The sequence below is a fragment of the Cucumis melo genome, chromosome 7, assembly GCF_025177605.1.
Source record: "Cucumis melo cultivar AY chromosome 7, USDA_Cmelo_AY_1.0, whole genome shotgun sequence".
NCBI classification, from domain to species: domain Eukaryota; kingdom Viridiplantae; phylum Streptophyta; class Magnoliopsida; order Cucurbitales; family Cucurbitaceae; genus Cucumis; species Cucumis melo.
In genome coordinates, this window is record NC_066863.1 from 17,518,971 (window position 1) to 17,541,252 (window position 22,282).

At 32.3% G+C, this 22,282-nt stretch overlaps 2 protein-coding genes across 3 annotated transcripts; one reads left to right on the forward strand and one right to left on the reverse strand.

Moving 5' to 3' along the window:
- Positions 1 to 1,099: 1,099 nt before the first annotated feature.
- Positions 1,100 to 5,153, reverse strand: LOC127150206 (uncharacterized). The gene is made up of 7 exons (XM_051087500.1): positions 4,505 to 5,153; positions 2,847 to 4,143; positions 2,639 to 2,758; positions 2,270 to 2,529; positions 1,968 to 2,183; positions 1,701 to 1,892; positions 1,100 to 1,619 (listed from the first exon to the last, which is right to left on the reverse strand). The coding sequence occupies exons 2-5, from the start codon at positions 2,983 to 2,985 to the stop codon at positions 2,007 to 2,009; spliced, it is 696 nt and encodes a 231-aa protein (XP_050943457.1). The 5' UTR covers positions 2,986 to 4,143; positions 4,505 to 5,153; the 3' UTR covers positions 1,100 to 1,619; positions 1,701 to 1,892; positions 1,968 to 2,006.
- Positions 5,154 to 8,992: 3,839 nt separating this feature from the next.
- Positions 8,993 to 12,626, forward strand: LOC103501183 (uncharacterized calcium-binding protein At1g02270). 2 transcript variants are annotated; one of them, XM_008464693.3, is made up of 10 exons: positions 8,993 to 9,552; positions 9,636 to 9,740; positions 9,834 to 9,939; positions 10,079 to 10,299; positions 10,381 to 10,457; positions 10,584 to 10,692; positions 10,798 to 10,923; positions 11,274 to 11,384; positions 11,511 to 11,618; positions 11,918 to 12,626. In XM_008464693.3, the coding sequence occupies exons 1-10, from the start codon at positions 9,400 to 9,402 to the stop codon at positions 12,146 to 12,148; spliced, it is 1,347 nt and encodes a 448-aa protein (XP_008462915.2). In that variant the 5' UTR covers positions 8,993 to 9,399; the 3' UTR covers positions 12,149 to 12,626. The 2 variants fall into 2 exon arrangements, with proteins under 2 accessions (XP_008462915.2, XP_008462916.2); XM_008464694.3 differs by having other exon boundaries at positions 9,030 to 9,552; positions 11,921 to 12,626.
- Positions 12,627 to 22,282: the final 9,656 nt, after the last annotated feature.

The window sequence follows — 22,282 nt, forward strand, 5'->3', positions numbered from 1 at the left end:
GCGTGACAACTTGTATAATATTATATCTATTTGATAGTATAAAAATATTGGCTATAGTCTAGTGTAATTGTTATACTGTTATAATTCCTTGATAGAAATATAGTAATGGATAGAGACCTACAAGTGATAGTATAGTATCAATGACAAACTTTTATAAAACGAGATTATCAATAATATACTTAAAAATTTGGGAATTCCGTGCTTCCACGATTGAAAGTACATTTTGGTATATTTGCAATTAGTTTTAAGTCTTATATTTTGCTATTTTTACAATATTTTAGCCTCATTTGGCTATATGTACAAGTAACCCTCTAGTTTATTAGAAACCCCTACCTTCTTGGTTTTTTATGAATGGGTGCATTTAGTGTTTGATGTTCCAAATTGGTCGTTTTGGTTTTTTTCTTCAAGAATAGAATGCTTAAGTACACTAATCATAAACTAAACCCATATTGTTTAATTGATCTACCACTACAAGAGACGGAATACTCCCGACGCACAAAAACGTCGGGAAAAGTGAAAAAAACGTTGGAAAAGGATATGCCGACGTTTTTCACGGCGTCGGAAATAACGTCGTGAGAAATGAGTTGGAAGAGGCATTCTCGACGCCATACCAACAAGGCGTCGAGCATGCCTCTCCTAAAGTCGTGACATGCGTCGGCCAACGTGGCGTCGGGAGTTCCTCTCCCGATAGACCTTATGCTGATGCATGACGCGACGTCAGGAATGTTCTTCTGATGTTTTTTTCTCAACGTCTTTTGTGCTTCGAAAAACCATTCTCCGACGTCTTTTGTGCGTCAAAAAACCCTTCCCCGATGTGTCTAATGCATCCTAGTCCCGACGTTTCATTGCGTCGAAAATTCCTTTTTATATATATATTTTTAAATATGTAATTTCTAATTTTTCTCTAAAATATTTTGCTCAAACATTCACAACGACATTCGGATTGCTCAAATATTTTTTCCGACATTTTGGGTTAAATTAAAACAAATTTAGTATAAATTAAGAAATACAAACACAAATAAAAAAAGATTTAAAATTAATAATACGAATAAATTCAAAAAATATTAGTAAGTTTAATACAAAAAATGTAGTTCTCATAATACAAAAAAACGCAAACATAACAAAAAGTCTCCCAACGAGGCGCGTACGCGTCATTCTACACCTTCGGTCCTACAATGATATAAAAGTAACTAAGTTTAGTATATATATCTATATGTTCACTGTATACTATCATTGCAAAAACTTAAGAGACATATACAAGTACTGCAGAGCTAGGGAACATGTGGTGGTCTCTGTTGTGCACGAGTGAAGTCTTCTATTAGCTTTTGCATTCGTTTCACTTGTGAAGCTAACGCTTGGTGGTTTCTATCTTGCACTTCAATCCATTCCAAAACTTCATTAAGTTTAGCTTGTAATTCAATCTCTTTTTGTGTGGACTGCGGACAAGATGTCGAGGAACTGCTCGCACTCGTCGTCCTGTGGGCTTTCGGCTTAGGTCCCCGACCAAGGTCTTTTGAGTAGCCTGGTCGTCTACCTAACACCTGATCGCATATCTCATCCTCAGAAAGTGGCTGACTACCCTCTGGGGTAGGCTGGGATTGGAGTTCCAGTATTTGATTCTGCAACAAATTTAAAAACTATGTTAGGTAACGCGCAAAAATATATAATGAAAGAGGATAATTAATAAGCGCATAACTTACATGCGCATCCTCTGTGGCCTGCGACACGAACGTCCCAGCTCGAACGTGTGTTTCCCAGAACAACTCCAGACGATTGACCGACTTCCCTTTTCTCTCAACGAGCTCGTACTATCGTTGTAGAAACGACTTGGACCCACTACTATGATTATAAGGCTGCTTATGTCTAGCAGCTTTGTTCATCCGTGATTGCTCCTGCATAAAAACAATTATATTGTTTATTTATTATACATATTAAAACTTGAAATCATAATTAATCATGACAAATACCTGGAATGCACGACTCATATAGTGGTCACAGAAGAAGTATCAATCCTCATGACGTCCAACCAATGCGTTTGGTGAGTTGGCACGAGCCTCCTCCGGGTCGCTGTACTTTTTGAAGTGTCTGTGACAGTCGACCCGAAACTCTTTAAAGGTCGTGAGCATCTGATGCTCAACAAATCGATTCATTGCTTGATCATTTAAATCAAGAACAAAAAATCGCTACACATTACAAACATAACACATTAGATTTGTTAAACTTAGATATGTTTCAAATGAAATCATAAATGTGTAGTGCACTTAATTACCTGGAGGTTTCCCTTGACGACCTCAATGTATTCTCTCCCAACGTCCGCCCACTTAAGGCAACGGACGGAAAATGTCTTTCGCACGCATACGCCTATCTCCTGGCTGAATCGAACGGTGTGTGGAAAAATAGGCTTCTTCGCTCTAGGGGCGATCGTCATCGGAATGCACCCATTTATTGCAACGTGGCGCTCCAACTCCAAGAGTCGAGACTGCGCACGTCTCCTAGGATTCGGAGTCACAAGTTGTTGAGAAGAAGACCCTGCTCAATAAATCGATAATAACATATAATGTTAGAAAAAAAACATGAAATAATCATAAGTTAAAATGAAATAATCGTAAATTAAAATGAAGGAAATTCTTAGACTCACTCGCATTGTCGCCCACAGACGACGATCCTCCCACAATATTATCCAAATCGTCCTCAAACTCGAGGAACATAGCGTCCATCTCCATAAAATTATTACGTGGGTATGACGATGACATAATGACTGTGGACATAGAAAACAAACATTCAATAAGAAAATACGAACACATAGCTAGAATCAAAATATATAAACTACATAAATATGTGGGTACGTGGTTTGTCACTATAATTTGTCGTCGCTTGCATGTGACAAGTGTTCATCCACATCATCGATGAAGTCGTCAGTGACATGATGCACAACCGGTCTTTCAACGATTGTGAGATCAACGTCAGTTCTGCATAGAGTGTCATTCTCGATGTGGTCTTCCACTTGATGGCTTACAACAATTTCTAGTACATTAATATGGTCATTCTCAACATCCTCCACTTCTGGCACGTCTCATATACGCTTATTTTGGACGACTTGCACAACTTTTCAATTGCTACCATTTTTTGGGTCATCTACATAAAAAACTTGATGTGCTTGAGTCGCAAGAATTACAGGTTCCTCCGCGTACCAAAAATGGGACGTGTTGAGAGATTTGTACCCTACTTCAACGTGTGTTCTTTGAATTTTATTTATGTCGATGTCATACCACCGACACTTAAATAGTTATACATTTCTTCCCAACGGATATTGTACGTGCAACACTTCGTCTAGAACACTGTAAAAATTATTGTCGCCAGTTTCACTTGCATCGCTTTCACCAATGCCTGTTACTTCATCGTTTTGAGTAGTACGTCAAGAATCAAGTTTAAAGGTGTGAAATCTTAAACCACCCATGATGCATCCATTGTAACAGCGAACGTCAAAGGATGGTCCCCTCGTTAGTGAGAAGAAATCGTCAGATAGATTTGCAGACTCACGCAGTTCTAACACCTGAAATGAATGTGACAACTATTATAGACTTCCACGTGCTTAAATACGTTAGTGCTTACATGTCACACTTAAACTTGTTATATACTTGTGCTCGAAACCATTCAGAGGATGCCCGTTCATGTCTTTTATACAAATCCATAGAATTTTGAGCATGTCGACGTTGGAGCCTCAATTGTTTCCTAATAGGGATGAGTTTAATTTCTGTAAGAACAATGTATAACAAATATTTAAAAATTACGTAGATGAGGAATGTTTACTCGCGAAACTCCGATATTTCGTTTGCATTGTTCAGTATGTACCAATGGAAGAGTTGTTTCTCTTCCTGTGATATAACACGAACACTTGATGCACCTAAGGGTTGTACTTTCAGCTTGAAAATTTCAAAGTCACCAATTACCTCGTCCTCTACAATGGTATCATCATTTCGCTCATCTCTTGTGAATCGAGTCTCTATACCACGTAGGTAACGCGAACAAAAGATGCTTGATTCATTCATGACATAGGCTTCTGTAATTGACCCCTCAGGACGTGCTTTGTTTCTAACATACTGCTTTAACGTGCGTAGACTTCTTTCAATCGGATACATCCAACTGTAAGAAACCGGACCATAACCCTCTACAAAAATTTCAATTTAGCTAGTAATCCCCCTTTAAATTTCAATTTAAGTATAACTCCTTTCAAATTTCAAATTAACTAAACCTCCCTTCAAATTTCAATTCAACTATAGCCCCCCCCCCCCCTCCCAAATTCAATTTTCAATTTAACTATAACCCCTCTTCAATTTTCAATTTAACTATAAATCCTAAACTCTAAACCCTTCAATTTTCAATTCAACCACAAATTACACACATTCTATATAAAAAATACATCTAACAAACAAAAATCTATTCCAAAACAAGATCCTAAAACAATTTTCTTAAAAAAAACCCTAAAACTTATATTTAGACTTACCTAAGGTGGCAGGAGACAGCGGAACGATGACAGACGGTGGTGAGGGATGGCAACGACAACGGAACGGACGGCGACGAATCTTCATTTCTCTCTTCTCCCTTTCCCTTTCTTTTCAGTTCTGTGTAAGATAGAATTGAAACGTTTATAAAGGGGATCTCTCGACGCAACACGAAAATGTCGGAAGATCCCCTTTATGGCGTCGAGAATAAGGCTATTCCTGACGCTCATTAAAAGGTTTTCCCTATGCGCAATAGTGCATTGGGAAAACTCTTATTCTCGATACCGTTTCTGACGCACTGTGCATGGCGTCGGGAATAAGGTGTATTTTAAATTTAATTTGGCCTTATTCCCGACGCCGTTTGGTCGACGCGTGCTTGATGCGTCGGGAATACCATTTTTTCCGACGCATTGTGCGTGGCGTCAGGAATAAGGTTTTCTCCGATGTGGCTTTCACGACGTGTCTGTCCGACGTCAGGAATACCCTTATTCTCGACGTTCTTTGTGCCGATGTCCTTTTTGGCGTCGGAAAAGCTTCGATTTCTTGTAATGTACCTAAATGCAAGGATGCATAAGCTTTTGACAAAAAGCGTTTGAGAGAAATAGAGTTGCAATTCATAGATTTGTATCCTTTGAGACGAAGTTGGAAGAAATTGAAATTAAAAATCATGTTTGCTGTTAACAACGTTATTATTAATATGAACACAAAGAATAATAACACAAAGACAGGACGTGTGTTTTGAATGAATAGAATATGAACGGATAGTAAATAAGATGATATTAAAAAAAGGTCGCAAATAAAAGAAAAAGAAGTATGATTAAGAATTAAGATAGGAAAAGAAAAAGCAGTAGGGTGAAAGCATGACACTGAGTAGAAAGGTTTAAAAAGGATGGGATTGATTGAATTAGTGGGTGGAGTTCTGCGAAAACAAATCTGTGAGTTTGAGGCCCACAGATTGGGCGATTAAAACGCTCGAAACTTTATGCGTCGCAAGTCATTAAAGGTAGACGATGGTATTTGTGGCATATAATATTAGATAAGGCAAACAAAAGGTAAAGGAGGCAAACACACCCAACTTGACACCGTCCCATCTTTTTGTTGTTTTGCGTGGAAATTTAATTGAAAAAAGTAGAGTCCCCTCCCTCTCACCAAATGCTAAATTCAATAATCAACTTCCCAAATTCTCTTAATTAACGTCCTGTTGGTATATAGGGCATCTTATCCTCCAAGGATGCATCAGCACTCCACGTCTCTTCTCCTACTTATCCTTTCATATCATACCAATTTTTAGTATTATAGGCTACCTTTTATCTATGTTGTGAAAAGATTGCATTATAATATATCTAGTGTAAAGTTCTATTCCCTCTTTGACGTCAAGTAAACATTTCCAAGTATTAAAAATAAAATAAAGTACTATTTATCTTTACTTTACCTTCGTACTCAAAGTCCAAACGTTAGGCCAAGCATAGACTATACTCGATTTAAGTTTGATCCATAGTCAACATTTGATTGACCCCAACATATTTAACCCATTTATCAAAGTTCAAGCTAGCACAATGGTGGCAACTATCCTAACTTATAAATGAAATTATGAAAAAGTAAATAAATAAAAAAGAGCCTTGAATGCTTATATATTATGATATATATTCATAAACCAATGTTAGGGGTTGGGATTCCTGTTGCATGTGAGCCTTAGATTCTGTATCTACAATTGCAACCAACGTAAAACTCCACCACTCACTCTCTATTATGATAGAGATTGCATGTTAAGTGCTCATCTCCCACCCCATTATTCTATGAATACATGATATCATTTACCGTGTAATATATGCAAAATATTAACAAATATAACACAATACAAAAATAATTATAAAAATAATAAAATGCACTTCTAACTTTTATCACCGATAAATATTTAATGATACATTTGTGGGTATTAAAATATAAAAACATGATTTAATCATGTACATTAGATTAAATTAGTTATTTTTTAGTTTGGGTGTTAAACGTGATTGAAGTAGTTTCGTTTATCAATTGATCTTCAATTTTGAACAAGATGCTTCAAATAAATAAACAAAATTTTATTTATATGCAAGCAACTTAGTAATTCTTCAAATTAAGAATTAAGATCTATACAAGCAGCTTAGTAACTCTTCAAATTAAGAATTAAGATCTACATATTTGAAACAAAATTAACTTTATTGAAATGTTAATTGAACAAAATAAAAAAAAATCACTAATTAAATTGAAAAAACTACGATTATAAAAACTTTCGTATAAAAACTTTCATAAACTTTCAATTGAATGAATATGAATTTCTAGACTGGGTGTCCAAGTGACTTTTGAAATTTTAGCTCGTCGTTAAAAACTAATAACTTAGCTTGAAAGTTACTCTTTCTATGCTTTAGCTAAACAATGTCAATCATTTCCTTATCATCAATCCTCTCTAACTCTCTCATTTATTTATTTCTTTTGATCTTTAGTTGATTTAGAAGCAAGTATCAAAGAGTTATGTCAGAGTTAAGCAGTTGAAGGTTGTATTTCTACTATAATTAGTTGTTATATCTTGTTGAGACGATTGTTGTAATCTACCTTTAACTAGTAATTATTGTCTTTAGAATATCACTTTACAAGAAACGTGCCTCCACTTCCTATTAGCATGTACATAATATCTTGAGGTTCGTTGATATCTTAATTCACTAGCCTTATAGTACTATATGACATAGGTTTTTTTTCTTTTTCAGTTTTAACATTATTAATGTATACATGTGTGTACATGATTGATGTACATTCATTTTGTCAGTATATTTGGCTCTTCCTAGTTAGAAGACACATGGGGATGCACTTTTCGTCAAGAAATAAAGTAATTTAAAAATAATGTCTTAAACCATGTTTCTTAAATTTAAATAATCGACATTAAATATACACAGAAAAATAAATATAGAAATAAATGAATGAATAAAGTTAGAATACATATAATGTAATTGGTGTAAAAGTGATCATACAACACAATAATAATATAACTTAGTTATCATTTCATAGATTTATTATTTGATATATACTTCTTGAAAGACGATGATTTTTGTAGGGAAAAAAAGAATGATAGAAAAATAAAGGGATAGTTGCAAATGTAGCAATTATATTCAAAATAATTAAGTATATAGCAATATTTTAAAAAAATTGCAAATATAACAAAATCTGTCAAAATCTATCAATGATAGAAGTCTATCACCGATAGACCATGTAGCAAATGTTGGTCTATCACTGATAAACCATAAGAGTCTATCAACTATAGAACTCTATCACTCATAGACTTTGTTATATTTGTAATTTTTTTTAAATATTGCTACATACTTAACTATTATTCTAAAAATTGCTATTTATTATAATTATCTAAAAATAAAAATAAAAGTCATGTATTTGATTTAAATAGTCTTATAATTATTTAATATATGTATTCAAAAATTCCAAATGACAAGGGGATTCTATTTTATTAATTCAATGAAAGTTTAAAAAATATAGTGCTAGTTTTACGAGCTTTTTGTTACTCGAATCTATAGATATTTTTGTGTTTTGGTTAACATTCACGAAAATTAAACTTATATTATATTCAATTTTAGTTTATGTTTATTTTATTTCGTTCATACTTTATTATTATTATTATTATTCTTAGAATTATTGTTAATCGGATGAATCTTCCTCCAGTTCAGATTTAATTTAATTTAATTTTAATGGCTAGCAATGGGAACACTTTAACTTTTTTTTTCCCTAAAAAATGATAAAATGAAATATTAAACTGGAAAGAATTGATTTTTTATTTAATAAGAATCTAAAAACCTTAAACAAACTTGAATCAAGAAATTCTAAAACTTACCGCTCAATCAAGGAGTAATAGTAGTGATTCCAATTTGAGTAAGAAAACAGAGGGTGAATATTTTCTTTCCTTCTCGTTAATCATGAATCCGCGATTAACAAAAAAAAAAAAAAAAAAAAGAAAAGAAAAGAAAAGAAAAGAAAAGATCAATTGTCTCTCCCTAAATTAATGCAAAATTCAAGATTTAAGTGTTTGTTTCGATAAAATTTTAAAACATTAAACAAAATTAAAAAAGAGAGAGATTTTGATGTAGCAGATATATATAATTTACACCAACAGGCAACAATCGCCAATAAAGTATAAAAAAAAAGTATAGATTTTTGGCATAATTGATTAATTGAAAAAGTTTTATATTATTATATTAAAAAGAAAAGGAAATGTATGGAATCAATTATAATATAATGGTAATAATCTTAATTGGATTTGCAACTTTCAGCGGAATGGAATGAGAATATGGGAATATGTATAAGGTGGAGAAAGGTAAAATACTAAAAGTAGGAATATTGGGTTTTAACGTCATTGCATTTGATTGAGGGAGGAAGAGGGAGAAACCAAAAGGACAAATCTAGTGGTAAAATGGAATTGGGTTTGGGAAACATATAGCTGTAAAATTGGGGATGGAGAATCTAGTGCAAAAGGAAGAGGATATCAGGAGTAGGAGTTAGGAGTAGGAGTGAGGAGAGGAGAGGAGAGGAGAGGAGAGGAGGGAAATATGAGTACGAAATTGTAATATTTATTATAAATAGCCATTGGGTTTTGGCCTTTGGGTTAAAACAAACTATTTTAACCACAACCACAGGACGACAGAATAACTTTACCATTTATCTCTTGACCTCTCTCATTGTCCATCCTCATTCCGCCTTTTCATCTTTTCCTTTTTTCTTTTTTTCTTTTTTTCTGTTTTTCTTTTTTTCTCTTTCCAATAATAAATATAGTTATTATTATTCTAATCCAACGCCATTTCATTTCACGCTGGTGGGGGGTTTTGTTAATTTACATCCGGACTCAGGAAGATCAAGAAGAATGAGAAGAGATAAGAAGATGAAAGGAAGAATTTCTATGATTGGGAGTTATGCCATTGCATCCTCCATCAAAGACCACCACCATCAACGCCCTTCCATTACCTGCACCACCTTTAATATTCTCGCTCCCATTTACAACCGTCTCAATCAACAGGTTCGCTCTTCTCTTCTCTTCTCTTTTTCCATTTCAATTTCATTTTTAATCTAATATAATATCTATGGATGCATTCAAAACAGGATCCCAGTTGTCGCGAAAGCGATTACAGGACATACTGGCTAGCCAGAAATCAGAGAATTCTGGATTGGCTCTTGTATGAGAAATCTTCCATTATCTGCCTTCAGGTTTCTTTTTCTTTTCTTTTTCTTTTTTTTTTCTCCCAGATCCCTTTATTTTCGTTTCTTCCTAAATTCCTCTTACGAGGCCGTTGACGTCAGGAATTCTGGGTTGGAAACCAAGAACTTGTAAATATATATGAAAACAGACTTGGCAACGCCGGTTATATCAATTTCAAGCTTGCTCGGACAAACAACCGCGGCGATGGTGCGTTTTTCTTCTCTTACTCAACATTCCTTCATTCAAACTCATCCAAATTGTGAATTCACACTTCCTCCTCCATGTTTTGTCTATTCGTATTGTGTTCTGAATTCTGGCCTCCGCCCATTTCGATCTGATTCTTCAGGTTTGTTGACTGCGGTGCATAAGGATTATTTCAGAGTGGTGAACTACCGAGAACTACTATTTAACGATTGTGGAGACCGCGTCGCGCAACTATTACACGTTGAACTAGCAGTTCCATTTTCCCATTGCCGAAACAATGATATTCGTCAGGAAATTCTCATCGTCAACACTCACTTGTTATTTCCTCACGATTCTAGTCTTTGTCTTGTCCGTTTGAATCAGGTAGGTGCACTTATGGCAGTTTGCATTTATGCAACTTCTTACACTTTCCAATTTCAAAGATTTCTGAACTTATTCTTTCAGGTATACAAAATTCTGCAATACGTTGAATCTTATCAGAAAGAAAACAAACTCAATCCCATGCCCATCATACTTTGCGGGTAAACCTTGTTCACTTCTTAATTCTTTATTGTAATTTTATTGGCTTTCAGTTTGTCACTGTCTTTTATTATCTCCTTCGCCAGAACAACATTGTAATTGTGTTTCTGAATGCTTGTTTTGTTTAGTGACTGGAATGGAAGCAAACGTGGACATGTGTACAAGTTTCTTAGGTCGCAGGGGTTTGTATCCTCATATGACACAGCTCATCAATACACAGATGCAGATTCACGCAAGGTTAACATCTTCAATCCCTTCCCCCATGTCAAACTCCACGTTGACTATTTTTCTAACTTGGGTTGTGCCCTTTTTTATTATTATTTATCTGTGTGCGTGAACCAGTGGGTGAGTCACCGCAATCATCGGGGAAACATTTGTGGGGTTGACTTCATATGGCTTTTAAATCCAAACGGATACAGAAAATTGCTAAAAACAAGCTGGAGTGAAGCTATTTTTGGCATGTTCAAGGTAACAAGTTCTCCACCCATATTAATTGCTGTGGCTTTCAATTTTATTACAATATTTGCAACTTATCTGTCTTAAAGAATAATCTTCCTGCTCGATGTGCTTATCTTTCGTTGAATTTCCACTTTGTTTATGAAGTAGATAAAATCTATTTGGTGGTCGTAATGCCCAACCAAGGACTTTTTTCTAGTTTCTTTTTTAATACAACAAATGTGGGGTAGAAACTTTTGAACCAATCATCTCGTGCTGCCTTTCTTCTTAGTTCTTGATTGTATAGCTCAAATATTTAAATTTTGTCGTGATTACAAAGTTGTTTTCTCTCTCCGATTCTAATACAATCTTAACATTATCAGTATCTGCTCCGAAGAGCTTCACTGACAGAAGATGATGCATTTGCCTTTCTGAAGGCGGACAATGATGGTGACTATATAACCTACTCTGGTTTCTGTGAGGGACTTCGACAGGTAGATGACGAGACTTGCTGATTTAGGTTTTGAAAACTTTATGCCAATTCTGTTTGTGGACGAGAAAGATCCTCATTGGTTTTGATTGAAAAACTTGTTTACGAATGATTAAATCTTTTGCTTCAGCTCAATTTGACCGGACATCTCCATGGCCTTAGTGTTGAAGAGATAAACGACTTGTGGGTACAAGCAGATAGTGATGGAAATGGCATTCTTGATCATAATGAATTTCAGGTAAGCTTTTATAGTTCAAGTGTGTGCTACTTCATAAATTCTCAACTTGAATTCTTCTTTCTTGTTTTGAAACATGAGAAATATATGAACTTTGAGCTGTAGTAGATGAATAATATTAATGGAATTGTAGTTGGCAATGGGCATGTTCACAGTTTTTAGCTATTACCTATTGGTGTCTAGTATTTTGTCTTTTTAATGAAAAAACTGGAGTTAAACAAGGCATGGGTATTGATTGTGCTAGTAATCTGGACGTGTTTTTATGGTATAACGTACCTAAACCATCTCATCCCTTGACACAGCAGAGAATTTGGAATTCCACGGGGACAGAGGAGAGGGATGAAAAAAGCAACGAGGTTGAACCAAAGGAAAATCAAGAGCAAACGATTGGTTTTAGTGTTGAAAATGCAGTCTTGTTTCCTGCTGAAGTGGAGAAAGGAAGGTGGCCCGAGGACTACTCCCTTTCAGACCATGCACGACTCACTGTGGTGTTCGCACCCATACGAATGCCCTGTTCTCAGTTGATATCCTGATCCCAAACAATTGTTACTGTATACAGAAGAAGTGGAAAACAAACCACAATTCACAACTGCAATGCTCGTTCGGAGCAAGAGGAACACAACTCGTTTGATTTGTGTTCAATGCTATTTTCCTTTTCCAACCCAAGAAATCCGAATAATTTTGGTTTGGAGTTGGTGGAACACACCTGCACCCACAAATTCTTGTGGACGAAAGCTTCTTAAGCTGGGAGCAGAATCCAGCCCCTCACAAGTGAAAGGAAGGATAGAGGGCGTTATGTGTACAGACAGACAAATATAGTTATATAGATCCTTGGCCCTTTCTTTTGTAATTTTTATGTGATATATTATAGCATATGTACAGTTCCTTGATACATATTGGTATTTGGTATAGAAACACTTCATTAGGTATTGGACTGGAGACGATACAGGGCCAATAGAATACAATAGCCAAATGTACGTTTTGGTTTCTATAAAATTATCTTTCTTAATATATATATAGGCATTTCTGAAACTTCGTGGACAACCTCTCTTCCTTAACGAGCTAGGAAAAACTCTCTCCACCACGAAGCCCCAAAACTTCCAAAGTTGCTGCCTTTTCCCACAAATGCGCAATTGTTTCCTTTTCATACCATATCATATTATTAAGTAAATCAAATCAACAAACGACACTCAGGGGTGGTCTTTGGAGGATGTAATGGGGTCGGATTGAAGCGGGTTTGGATTCCAACCTCATGTTTGATTTGTTAGATTTAGGGTTGCTTTGTGATTCACAATCCATTATAATCCACATTTAATTTATTACCATTAAACTACTCTACCACAATCCACATCCCTTCCTAGCTCAACTAAAGTAGCGGTTAAATCTTTCGCGCCAATTTTTCTCCTCTTAGTTGTAAAAAAATAAAGAAAAAAGGATTTTATTTATTTATTTATTTATTTTTATATTCGTGAGTGTTCGTGTCAGCTTACGCGCAACTGTCACGGAACGACCCGCCTGACCCTACAAAAGGATTTTAATTAATATAGCCTCAATTACATAATAACCTTAAAAAATTATCTTTTTTTTTTTTTTCATAAAACGCGCATTAAACTACCCAAAAGTAAGGTCCAAAAGACTATAATATCCGTTATTATGATTAATATTATCAAGAAAATGGAAAAAAATGAAAAAAAAATGAAAATAGTTTATTTATTGAGTTAATTTCAAATTTTATTTGAGTATTTATTTTTTATTTTAGTATTATATATAGGAAAACTTTCGTAAATTTAACAAAATACTAAACTATTTACGGCCCGTGTAACAAAGCCCATAAAGTTAGTCATTTTTAAATATTTCATATTTGTCCTTCCATGTTTCTTCTTTTTTTTTTCGTGGTGAAATTGTCTTCCTCCTACGATTTCTTTCATCGTTTTTATTCTTTCTTTTTTTTTTCTTTTGTGATTCTTTCCGTCGTCTATCTTATTTTTCAATTCTTTATTTACGTCGTTTAATCTGTCTTCCTTATTTTCTTTTTTTTTTCGATTTCTTTCCATCTTTCTACTTTTCCTCTTCTTTTTTTTTTCGCTACGTTTTTTTCAGATCGTATTTCTTTGTTTACATTTGGTTAACCAAATCTAAATAACTGTGTACAAAAAAATAACAAAATCTAAAAGATCCTGTATATAAAGAATCTTGAAATAAAAATCATTTAGATTGAAGCAGCCAAATGTAAACTATCGTATAAAAAAATAAACAATCGCGTAAAAAAAAAAGATTGTGTATAAAGAATCTTGAAAAAAAATCATTTAGATTGGAGTAGCCAAATACAAAGGATTGTTTAAAAAAAATAAAAGATCTTGAAAAAAAATCATTTCTATTGAAATAGGCAATGTAAATGATCATGTAAAAAAGTAAACGATCGTATAAAAAAAGAATAAATCTTTAGAGAAATCTAAACGATCGTGTATCAAAAGAATTAAATAAATCGTGTACCAAATTTTGAAAAAAATGATTTAGATTTGTACACGAACTTAACCAAATTAAACGATTGTGTAAAAGAAAATAAAACACCGTGTATAAAGAATCTTGAAAAAAAATCATTTAGATTGGAGTACCAAATATAAACGATGTGTAAAAAAAGTAAACGATCATGTAAAAAAAATAAATCATCGTTTAGAGAAATCTAAGCAAACATATTCCACGCGTGTTGTTGACGATGTGGTTGACGGAGCATTTTTGGTATTTTACATGGTGGGCCTTTGAGCTTTTTCCGTTTTCAGAATTGTTCTATAAATTATAAATGTTTTACCGCTTTTTTATATTTTTGAAAATACCTCTTATATATATATAAATAATTGTACGAGATTCGACTTATTTAATGTTAGATATTACATATTTATTTTTTTAATTCTAAATATTTGGTCTATTTTCGTTTTCCTATATGAATTCTATTTATTTTCATTTTTTTATTGTTATTGTTATATGGTCTTTTACATATTCTTTTTTTGTTCCTGTGTTGGGTTGATAAACATATTGAAAAATGAAATATACCCATCATATATATTTGGTATATAAGATGATATATTGTAAAATTGTTATATCTGTGCATTCATTTGTTTTAATTATTAATTTCAAATATAAACTATATCTATATCAAATATAATTATAACAATTATAGATTTTTAAGTTACATAATAGTAACTTCATATTATATATATACATGTATATTTAATTATTTTACACATATATATATATATCTCATAATATATAATAAACAACTTTAATAATGTCTTATATAAAAGATGGTATGTCTTGAAGACTTAATTAATTCGATCCAATAATATACTATGTAATAAAATTAGTTGTTAATGATTATAATATATTCGTTTCACATATTGTATATATCGAGTTTTTTATATGCTAACGTATATTGAATGTATAGTTTCAGATTGACTTCAACGAATAATATAAAAAACATAATGTGTTAATTTAGAAACAAAACTTTAAATATAATACTAATATTGTCCATGAATATAATATATTAGCTGTAATTAAACGAAAATTATGAATTATTGTGTTACTCTTAAAATAACATTTGTTCATGGACTAAAATATACTACAATGTTAGTCATACCTGAAAAAAAAAATATATCATCTACTACAAATTTGGCTTTTCTTAAGCATACAAATTTTGATTTCTTGACGGTCATGGCAAAAGACCATCAAGAAAAATATTTTTCTTGATGCAATAATTATCTTGACGGTCCTAACCATTAAGAAAAAATTCCTTATTTTATGAACACAGATGCAAAAATAGTAAAAGACCTGAGTTTTTGAGTTGGAGTTTTGTTGACGGTAAAAAACCATAAAAAAAAAAGCATTGCTTGATGGATAATAACTATAAAATACATATTATTTGACGGGCATTGTCCATCAAGAAATCGTGAAAATAAATAATAATAATAATTATGACATGAACCAATCTCTGAATATACAATATAATAAATAAATAATACTAATAATTAATAACATTAAAATAATTTGAAAAATAATTACTTGGCCCTCTTGAAATAATTTAAAAACTAAATTGTTATTTTACTTTATGGTTCATGCTCATAAAAAAGGTTTTTTTATGGCCGCAATGAGCATAATTTCGTTGATGGGCTTAGGTCCAATTTTTTAAATTGGTTTTGTTGTCGAGCATTGTTTATCAAGAAAAATTCAGGACTGACAAGAAGAATAGCAAAATAGAAGGTTTACTTTGAATAAATGACAAATTTTTATTTAAATTGATAAAGTAGCAAAATCAGAAAATATGGAAAACTAATTGTTGGAATAATGTCTTAAATACCCCTACCTAACTGAAAAAATTGAATCCTAAATACAATTATTCAAGAAACTATAAATACCATATAATTAAAATCAAACTCCTAACACATGATTAACACATTAAAATCAAACTTCCATTAGTTGTAGAAACTATTGGAGCTTCTAGCTCGTCTCCTTCAAACCTTTCAAAGTCTTCATACTTGGATTTTCTTCTTATCGGCTCCTCTGACCGGAGACTTTGGAATTTTCATCTTGCTTGCAGTTAAATCCATGAAAGTCGACTAAACCCGACTCCAATAGACGTTGAAACGTTAGAACCCGTTGCAAACCCATGACCAACGTAGGATGCCGTCAAACGCTACTAAAAAAAGCCCATTGTCGTTGACGTCGAAACTCCAACACATTTTCCTTTGATAGCTAAACCAACCTCTGACGGCTCCAAAGCCATGGTTAAACCAGCTGTTAAACACGTTGCGAAGCTGTTGAAATGAACGTCGAAGCTACCGTAAACAACGTAAAACCATCATTCTTCTGTCTGGTACGAAACCCACGACTAAACCTTTAACGTCTTCCTCTCCATTGACCAACATCTCTCTTCTTGTTGGAACATCGAAAACCGTCACACCACACTCTTCTCTATCAATCTTTTTTGTTAGAAAAAACTCTATCTACTGTGTTTTTTCAACTTGCGGCTGCCCCCTCTTCCTATTTTTCATGTTTCTTTTCTCTAGTTTAATTTAAAAGACATAAGGAAGAAGATTCAATTAATTGCAAAAAAGTCATCGAGGCATATTTAAGGTCATTTAAGAAATTGTAATAATTACCAATATTATTAATAAATTGTTTAAAATATAACAAAACGTAGAATCTTGTCATTTTAGGGATAATGTATAAAATTTGAATTCAAAATAAATCAGCAAGATTTAGGGATAAAAATACTGTAAATGAAGTTTGTTATTTTAGCATTAGCCATGATAATCTAACTCAAATTTAAGTTTAGTATTTTTAGCATAATTTTAGAGATTCAAACTAACCGATTAAAATTAAAGTGTAAAAATTGAATTTAAAAATAAGGTTAAAAATTGAGATTAAAACTAACTATTTTAGGATGAGATATATATTTCTAAACTCAAAAGGTTAAAACATATCAAATATGTATTATGTATTATTTATGTATTTTTTGATAAATAGTTTAAATTTATCTTTGTCTTATTTTAGGGATATGATGTAAAATTTGAATTCAAATTGACGATTTGAGGGATGATAGATTCAAAGTTATTAAAATTTTGCAATATGTATTATTTAATAAATTTTTGATAAATAATATGAAATATAAAAATTTGTGAATTAATTGATTTAAATCCTAATAATTAGGGAACGTTAAAACTAGATTTACTAAAAGTGAATGTGTCTACAAATACATTGTATTCGTACTATGTACTCTGTAATATTTTGTTTGATTTTTTTGACCATAATGTATTTGTACGAGAGGAATCGCCCTTTGTAAAGGTATACTCAGACAAAAAATTTGAAAAAAAAATATAAATGGTTTTGCAATCCAATATTTTGCTATTTTAACAGAAATAACAAATTGAAACCAATGACATATTTCTAGAGATTGTTGGAATAATATAATATTTTTTTGATTTAGTTAAGTACTATCGAGTGTATTTTGTTTGTTTGTTGGAAACCAATGACATAGTTCAAAATAGATTGTTGCTATTTTAACAAAATATATGATATTTTTTTTTTGTTTTTTTTATTTCAACAAATTCACTATATTTGTATATGACAATTGTCTTCCATGGAAGGGTAAATTCGAAAAAGAAAATGGAAAAATTATTCTTTCAATTAATCTTGTCATAAATCAAAATAATTCGTGCTATCGGGAACTCTCTTGAATATTTCTAAACATTCAATTTGGGAAAGTTGCCGAAAGTAGTCTGTCTCTCGAAACTCCACCAAATCACTTTGAAACAAACTCTTTCCAATTTCAATTTTGTTTACGTAATTAGGATCTATCGATCCGAGCTCGGCAAGGCCTTTGAGACTCTCCACCTACCCTTCGCCTAATCGAGACTCACTTCTGCGTCGACGTTGCTACTACGCCCGAACAACTCACTCAACTCTACACAATTCCATCTTCGAGCAGTTCGATTGTGATAAGAGCGGTACTGTGAATGCAGAAGAGTATTGTATGGAGACGAAGAACATCTTGCTAGCTGTCGCTGATGGATTAGGCTTCTCTTTGATTCAGATGGCGAACCCTAGGAATTTATTCATCGTACAGAGATGATAAAATCAGTTATGTATAATTCATTAATAAAAAAATTTACATTTATTTTCAGTTATTCAGTTATTTTATTCCCATGTGTGGTTGGTCATTGATTCGGCTGCATATTTTGTTGGGTTTTGTACGTCTACTCAGCAATGCTCATGCATAAAAGAGGAAGCTTTGTTATTTTTTCTAATCATTTTCTTTCTTATATGAATTGTTTTTGCAATGGCATTAATGATGAATTTGCAAATGAGCAGAGATTGGGCTAGGACTATCAGGATTTGGGGTATTTTTCGCGTTCCTTGAAATTTTCTTCTTTTTTGACAAGGGATTACTTGCTATGGGAAATTTATGTGTAGAATTTATATTTTTCTCAACTCAAGTAAAAAGTTCTGTAAATCTTGTCTCATTCTAATGTAACCTCTTAACACCACATCTCTTCTCTGGTTCACCGAATCAAATCCTGTTCTTCTCAGGAGTAGCTCTCACCATTGGACTCAAGTCAACCATGCAATTCTTTATGAAACGTCAAAATTTACGGTGTACGTTTTATCATTTATGCAGGGAACAATTTCTTTTGGTTTAGGGTCCTTTATGTTATCATAGGATGGCCAATCTTTGGCATGATATTGGAAGCATATGGTTTTGTTGTCCTTTTCAGGTTTGTTGGATATAGATGGTCATTTGCCAGAGTTTGGATTTGTATGTATATCTTTTTACTCTTTCGCCATGCTGAATGTTGATAAATTATGTTGTGCAGTGGCTTCTTTACCTTTCTGTTGATGTTCTATTTATTTAAATTAGTTCATAACATGCAAGATGTATGTAAAATTTATAGTTTATGAAAGTTACGAAAATTTAAGAGCAAACTAGGAAAACATTCTTTTCCATAACCCCATTTATAAAACAGGAATAAGAACTTTGAATTCTTTTTTTTTTTTTTTTTTTTTTATAAATGATTTGTACTAATGGTAATTAACTATATAAATTTATTGGGTAGTGAGAATAGGAGAGACATTACAAATTTTGGATTCACGCTACATCTAAGTGGTAGTTTCATTGCATAATTATATTTATTACTGTTAGTTTTTTTTTTTTAAATAAATGAGAAAGTCAAAGCTATGTGACATTTCGATAAGGATATGTGTGTAATTTGATGAGTGATGTTGGAGATGACTCTTAATATATATGTAGAAATAGAAAATGGAGATTATAATTTGTGAAGGTCGGGATGAGAAATAAAAAGGTAGACGGAATGGAAGAGTAGAATAAGTTGAAATTGGAGTTTGACGCATGACTAGTTGTCAGAAGAAATGATCTCAGGGTATAGTTGAGTTTTGCTTTGGTTGCCCCTACCATGTGAAATTTGGAGTTTGTTCAATTTTAATTGCTTTATTTTTAATTTTTAATTTTAATTTTTATACTCCTAATAAATCTTAAATCTATTCTAATACTAGTTTATTGTGTTGATTTTTTAAACGTTTATCTATAACATTTCTACAATAAATTTTGAAAACATATTCACATACTTTATTTTATTGATTATATGCATTCGATTTAATTCTTTATTTTTATTTTAACATATATTTTAAAATATATGTATGCGTATAGTGTGCTTAATAACCAGACAGTACAGAATGTGGATACTATATTATGAAGTTCATTCAAGACATGGTAAGGCAAAACAACGTCACAATTAGAGATGAGTATGCATTTTCTTGCACCATTTTTTATAGCTACACTACAAGAAATCTGACCTTTAATGTCAGTTTAAAACCGACATTAAAGGGCTTTAATGTCACTTGGCAACCAACATTTTTGCGAGCGTTATTAAAGGCCTTTAATGTCGGTTGGGCTTTAATGTCGGTTTAAAAACGACATTAAAGAGGCTAATAATGTCAGTTTAAAACCGACATTAAAGGCTTGTTTTTATCCATTTTTAGAAATTTATATTTATTTAATTGTTGTATTATTGTCCATTTTTTATAAACCAACATTGAATCCATATAGATAAATATTTTTTTCTCGCTCCAACAAATTAATAAAATTAATATTATTTTCGAAACTATAATATTTATCTTTTACATTTGTATACACAAAATGAAAATTTAATATTGTGTTTATATATACATTCTACAATAGTACATGAAACAAGATTCTAATACAAGACTTAAATAAGAAATCCTAAACGCCTTCTCAGTCTTCAACCTTCAACGATCGCCTAACTATCTACACAATCGCTTAGCTTTCAATCTGATGACTTCAATCATTGAGTAAAAAAGTAGTCAACCGATTGACGAGAATGTTAACTATAGATCGAGTATCTACACAATCTACACAATCGCTTAGCTTTATGTATAGAGTTAACTTAAATAAGAAATATGTATAGTTTTACACAAGCAATATCAAAATAAACCATTTAAGCACTAGCAAACAAACATGTCAAGCATAGTAGTAAGCAGTTTTATAGCCTGTGGGGACTCATAGGAGAAAGAAAGGGTCCCCTGAAAAGGGAGGAATTAACAGCCAAAATCATTAACTTTCGTTTACACCACATATACTACACAAAAGCCCTTCATGTTGTTTCTTCTGATACACTACTTTGTATTAGCAACATCACTTAAATGACAAAGAAGCAAAAAAAAAATATGAAATGTAAACAAACCCAGGCTGTTCATCAAGTTTCCTTAAACTCACTAGAAATAATAAATAAATAACAAATATACCTATTAACAAGAAAATTCAAACCCTTAAGCTGATAGTCTTGAAGCTTGCCTCCCTTTAACCACTCAGGCTGTTCATCAAGTTTCCTTAAACTCACTAGAAATAAGAAAAATTATAATATTAAAGAATGTTAACTATACATCGAGTAAAAAAGATTGACGAGAATTCTAAGTTTTAGCTTCAACGCATAGGCTTCCTTTGGGCCAAAATACAATGAGGCTTAAAGCATCTACCCCTCTTATAATAACTAGGAAACTAGTATTCACTTACCTAATTCTTCATAAAAAATATAAAGGTTTGAGTTGTAACAATTTGAATTATTACAATATCCTTCTAAATTTTTTGTTCAGCCAGAAGTTAGTGTTGGTAATTTTTTTACTCTTTTTTTAGAAACTAGCACTATCTTTTTTTATACACTCTCATATACCATTATGTTTTTTTCATAAGAAAGGAATTCATTGTAAAATTTGGAAGGATAGAAAGGAAATATTAATTGATCATTAATTTCATTGGTAGAATGAAACTAATGGTTAATTAATATGTTAGGCTTTCATTATTGGTGAAATAGATTAATAGTTAATGTCGGTTCTAAAAAACCTTTAATGTCGGTTCTAAAAAACATGATGTTTAATGTCGGTTTTAAACCGACATTAAACATCCGCCTTTTGAAAACCGACATTAAAGCTTATTTTTCATTTTTCCACCCGACATTAAAGACCAGATTTCTTCTAGTGCTATCATTCTTACACTTGAGACAATCTAATTGTTACATTACATTTATTTCGTTTGCAGCTGATGAGACAAGCATCTTCCACTCAATCTAAATTGAATGCTGTGAGAGTTGATTACTGTGACTTTCTAGAATGCTACATTGATACATGTTTTTTATTGCAATGAATCGATAGTTTTTATATTTATAGGATTTTTGCAGGATTATGTTTTTTTTTTTTTTTTGTAGAAACATTGGTCAATAGTTGATTAATGAAAATTATATAGTTTATTCGATAGATGTTCAGTAAGTTAAGTATGTGTTACTTGCGTTTCGATTATATGGTCTCATGATATGAATAGTATATTTGTGATTGTTGATATTTTGCATGAGTTGTTTGAAGTTGTGAAATTAGAAGTCTTGAGTTGTTGAAGTTCTAGAGTTGTGTGAGTTCTGTAATTTTGGAGTCGTTGCGAAGTTGTGTAGTTGTGTAGTTAAAAAGAGTTTGCAGGAGTTGTTTGAAGTTATGAATTTAGAAGTTTTGAGTTGTTGGAGTTTTGGAGTTGTTGCGGAGTTGTACAGGTTATGTAGTTGAAAAGAATTTGTAGGGTTGTTTGTATTTGTATG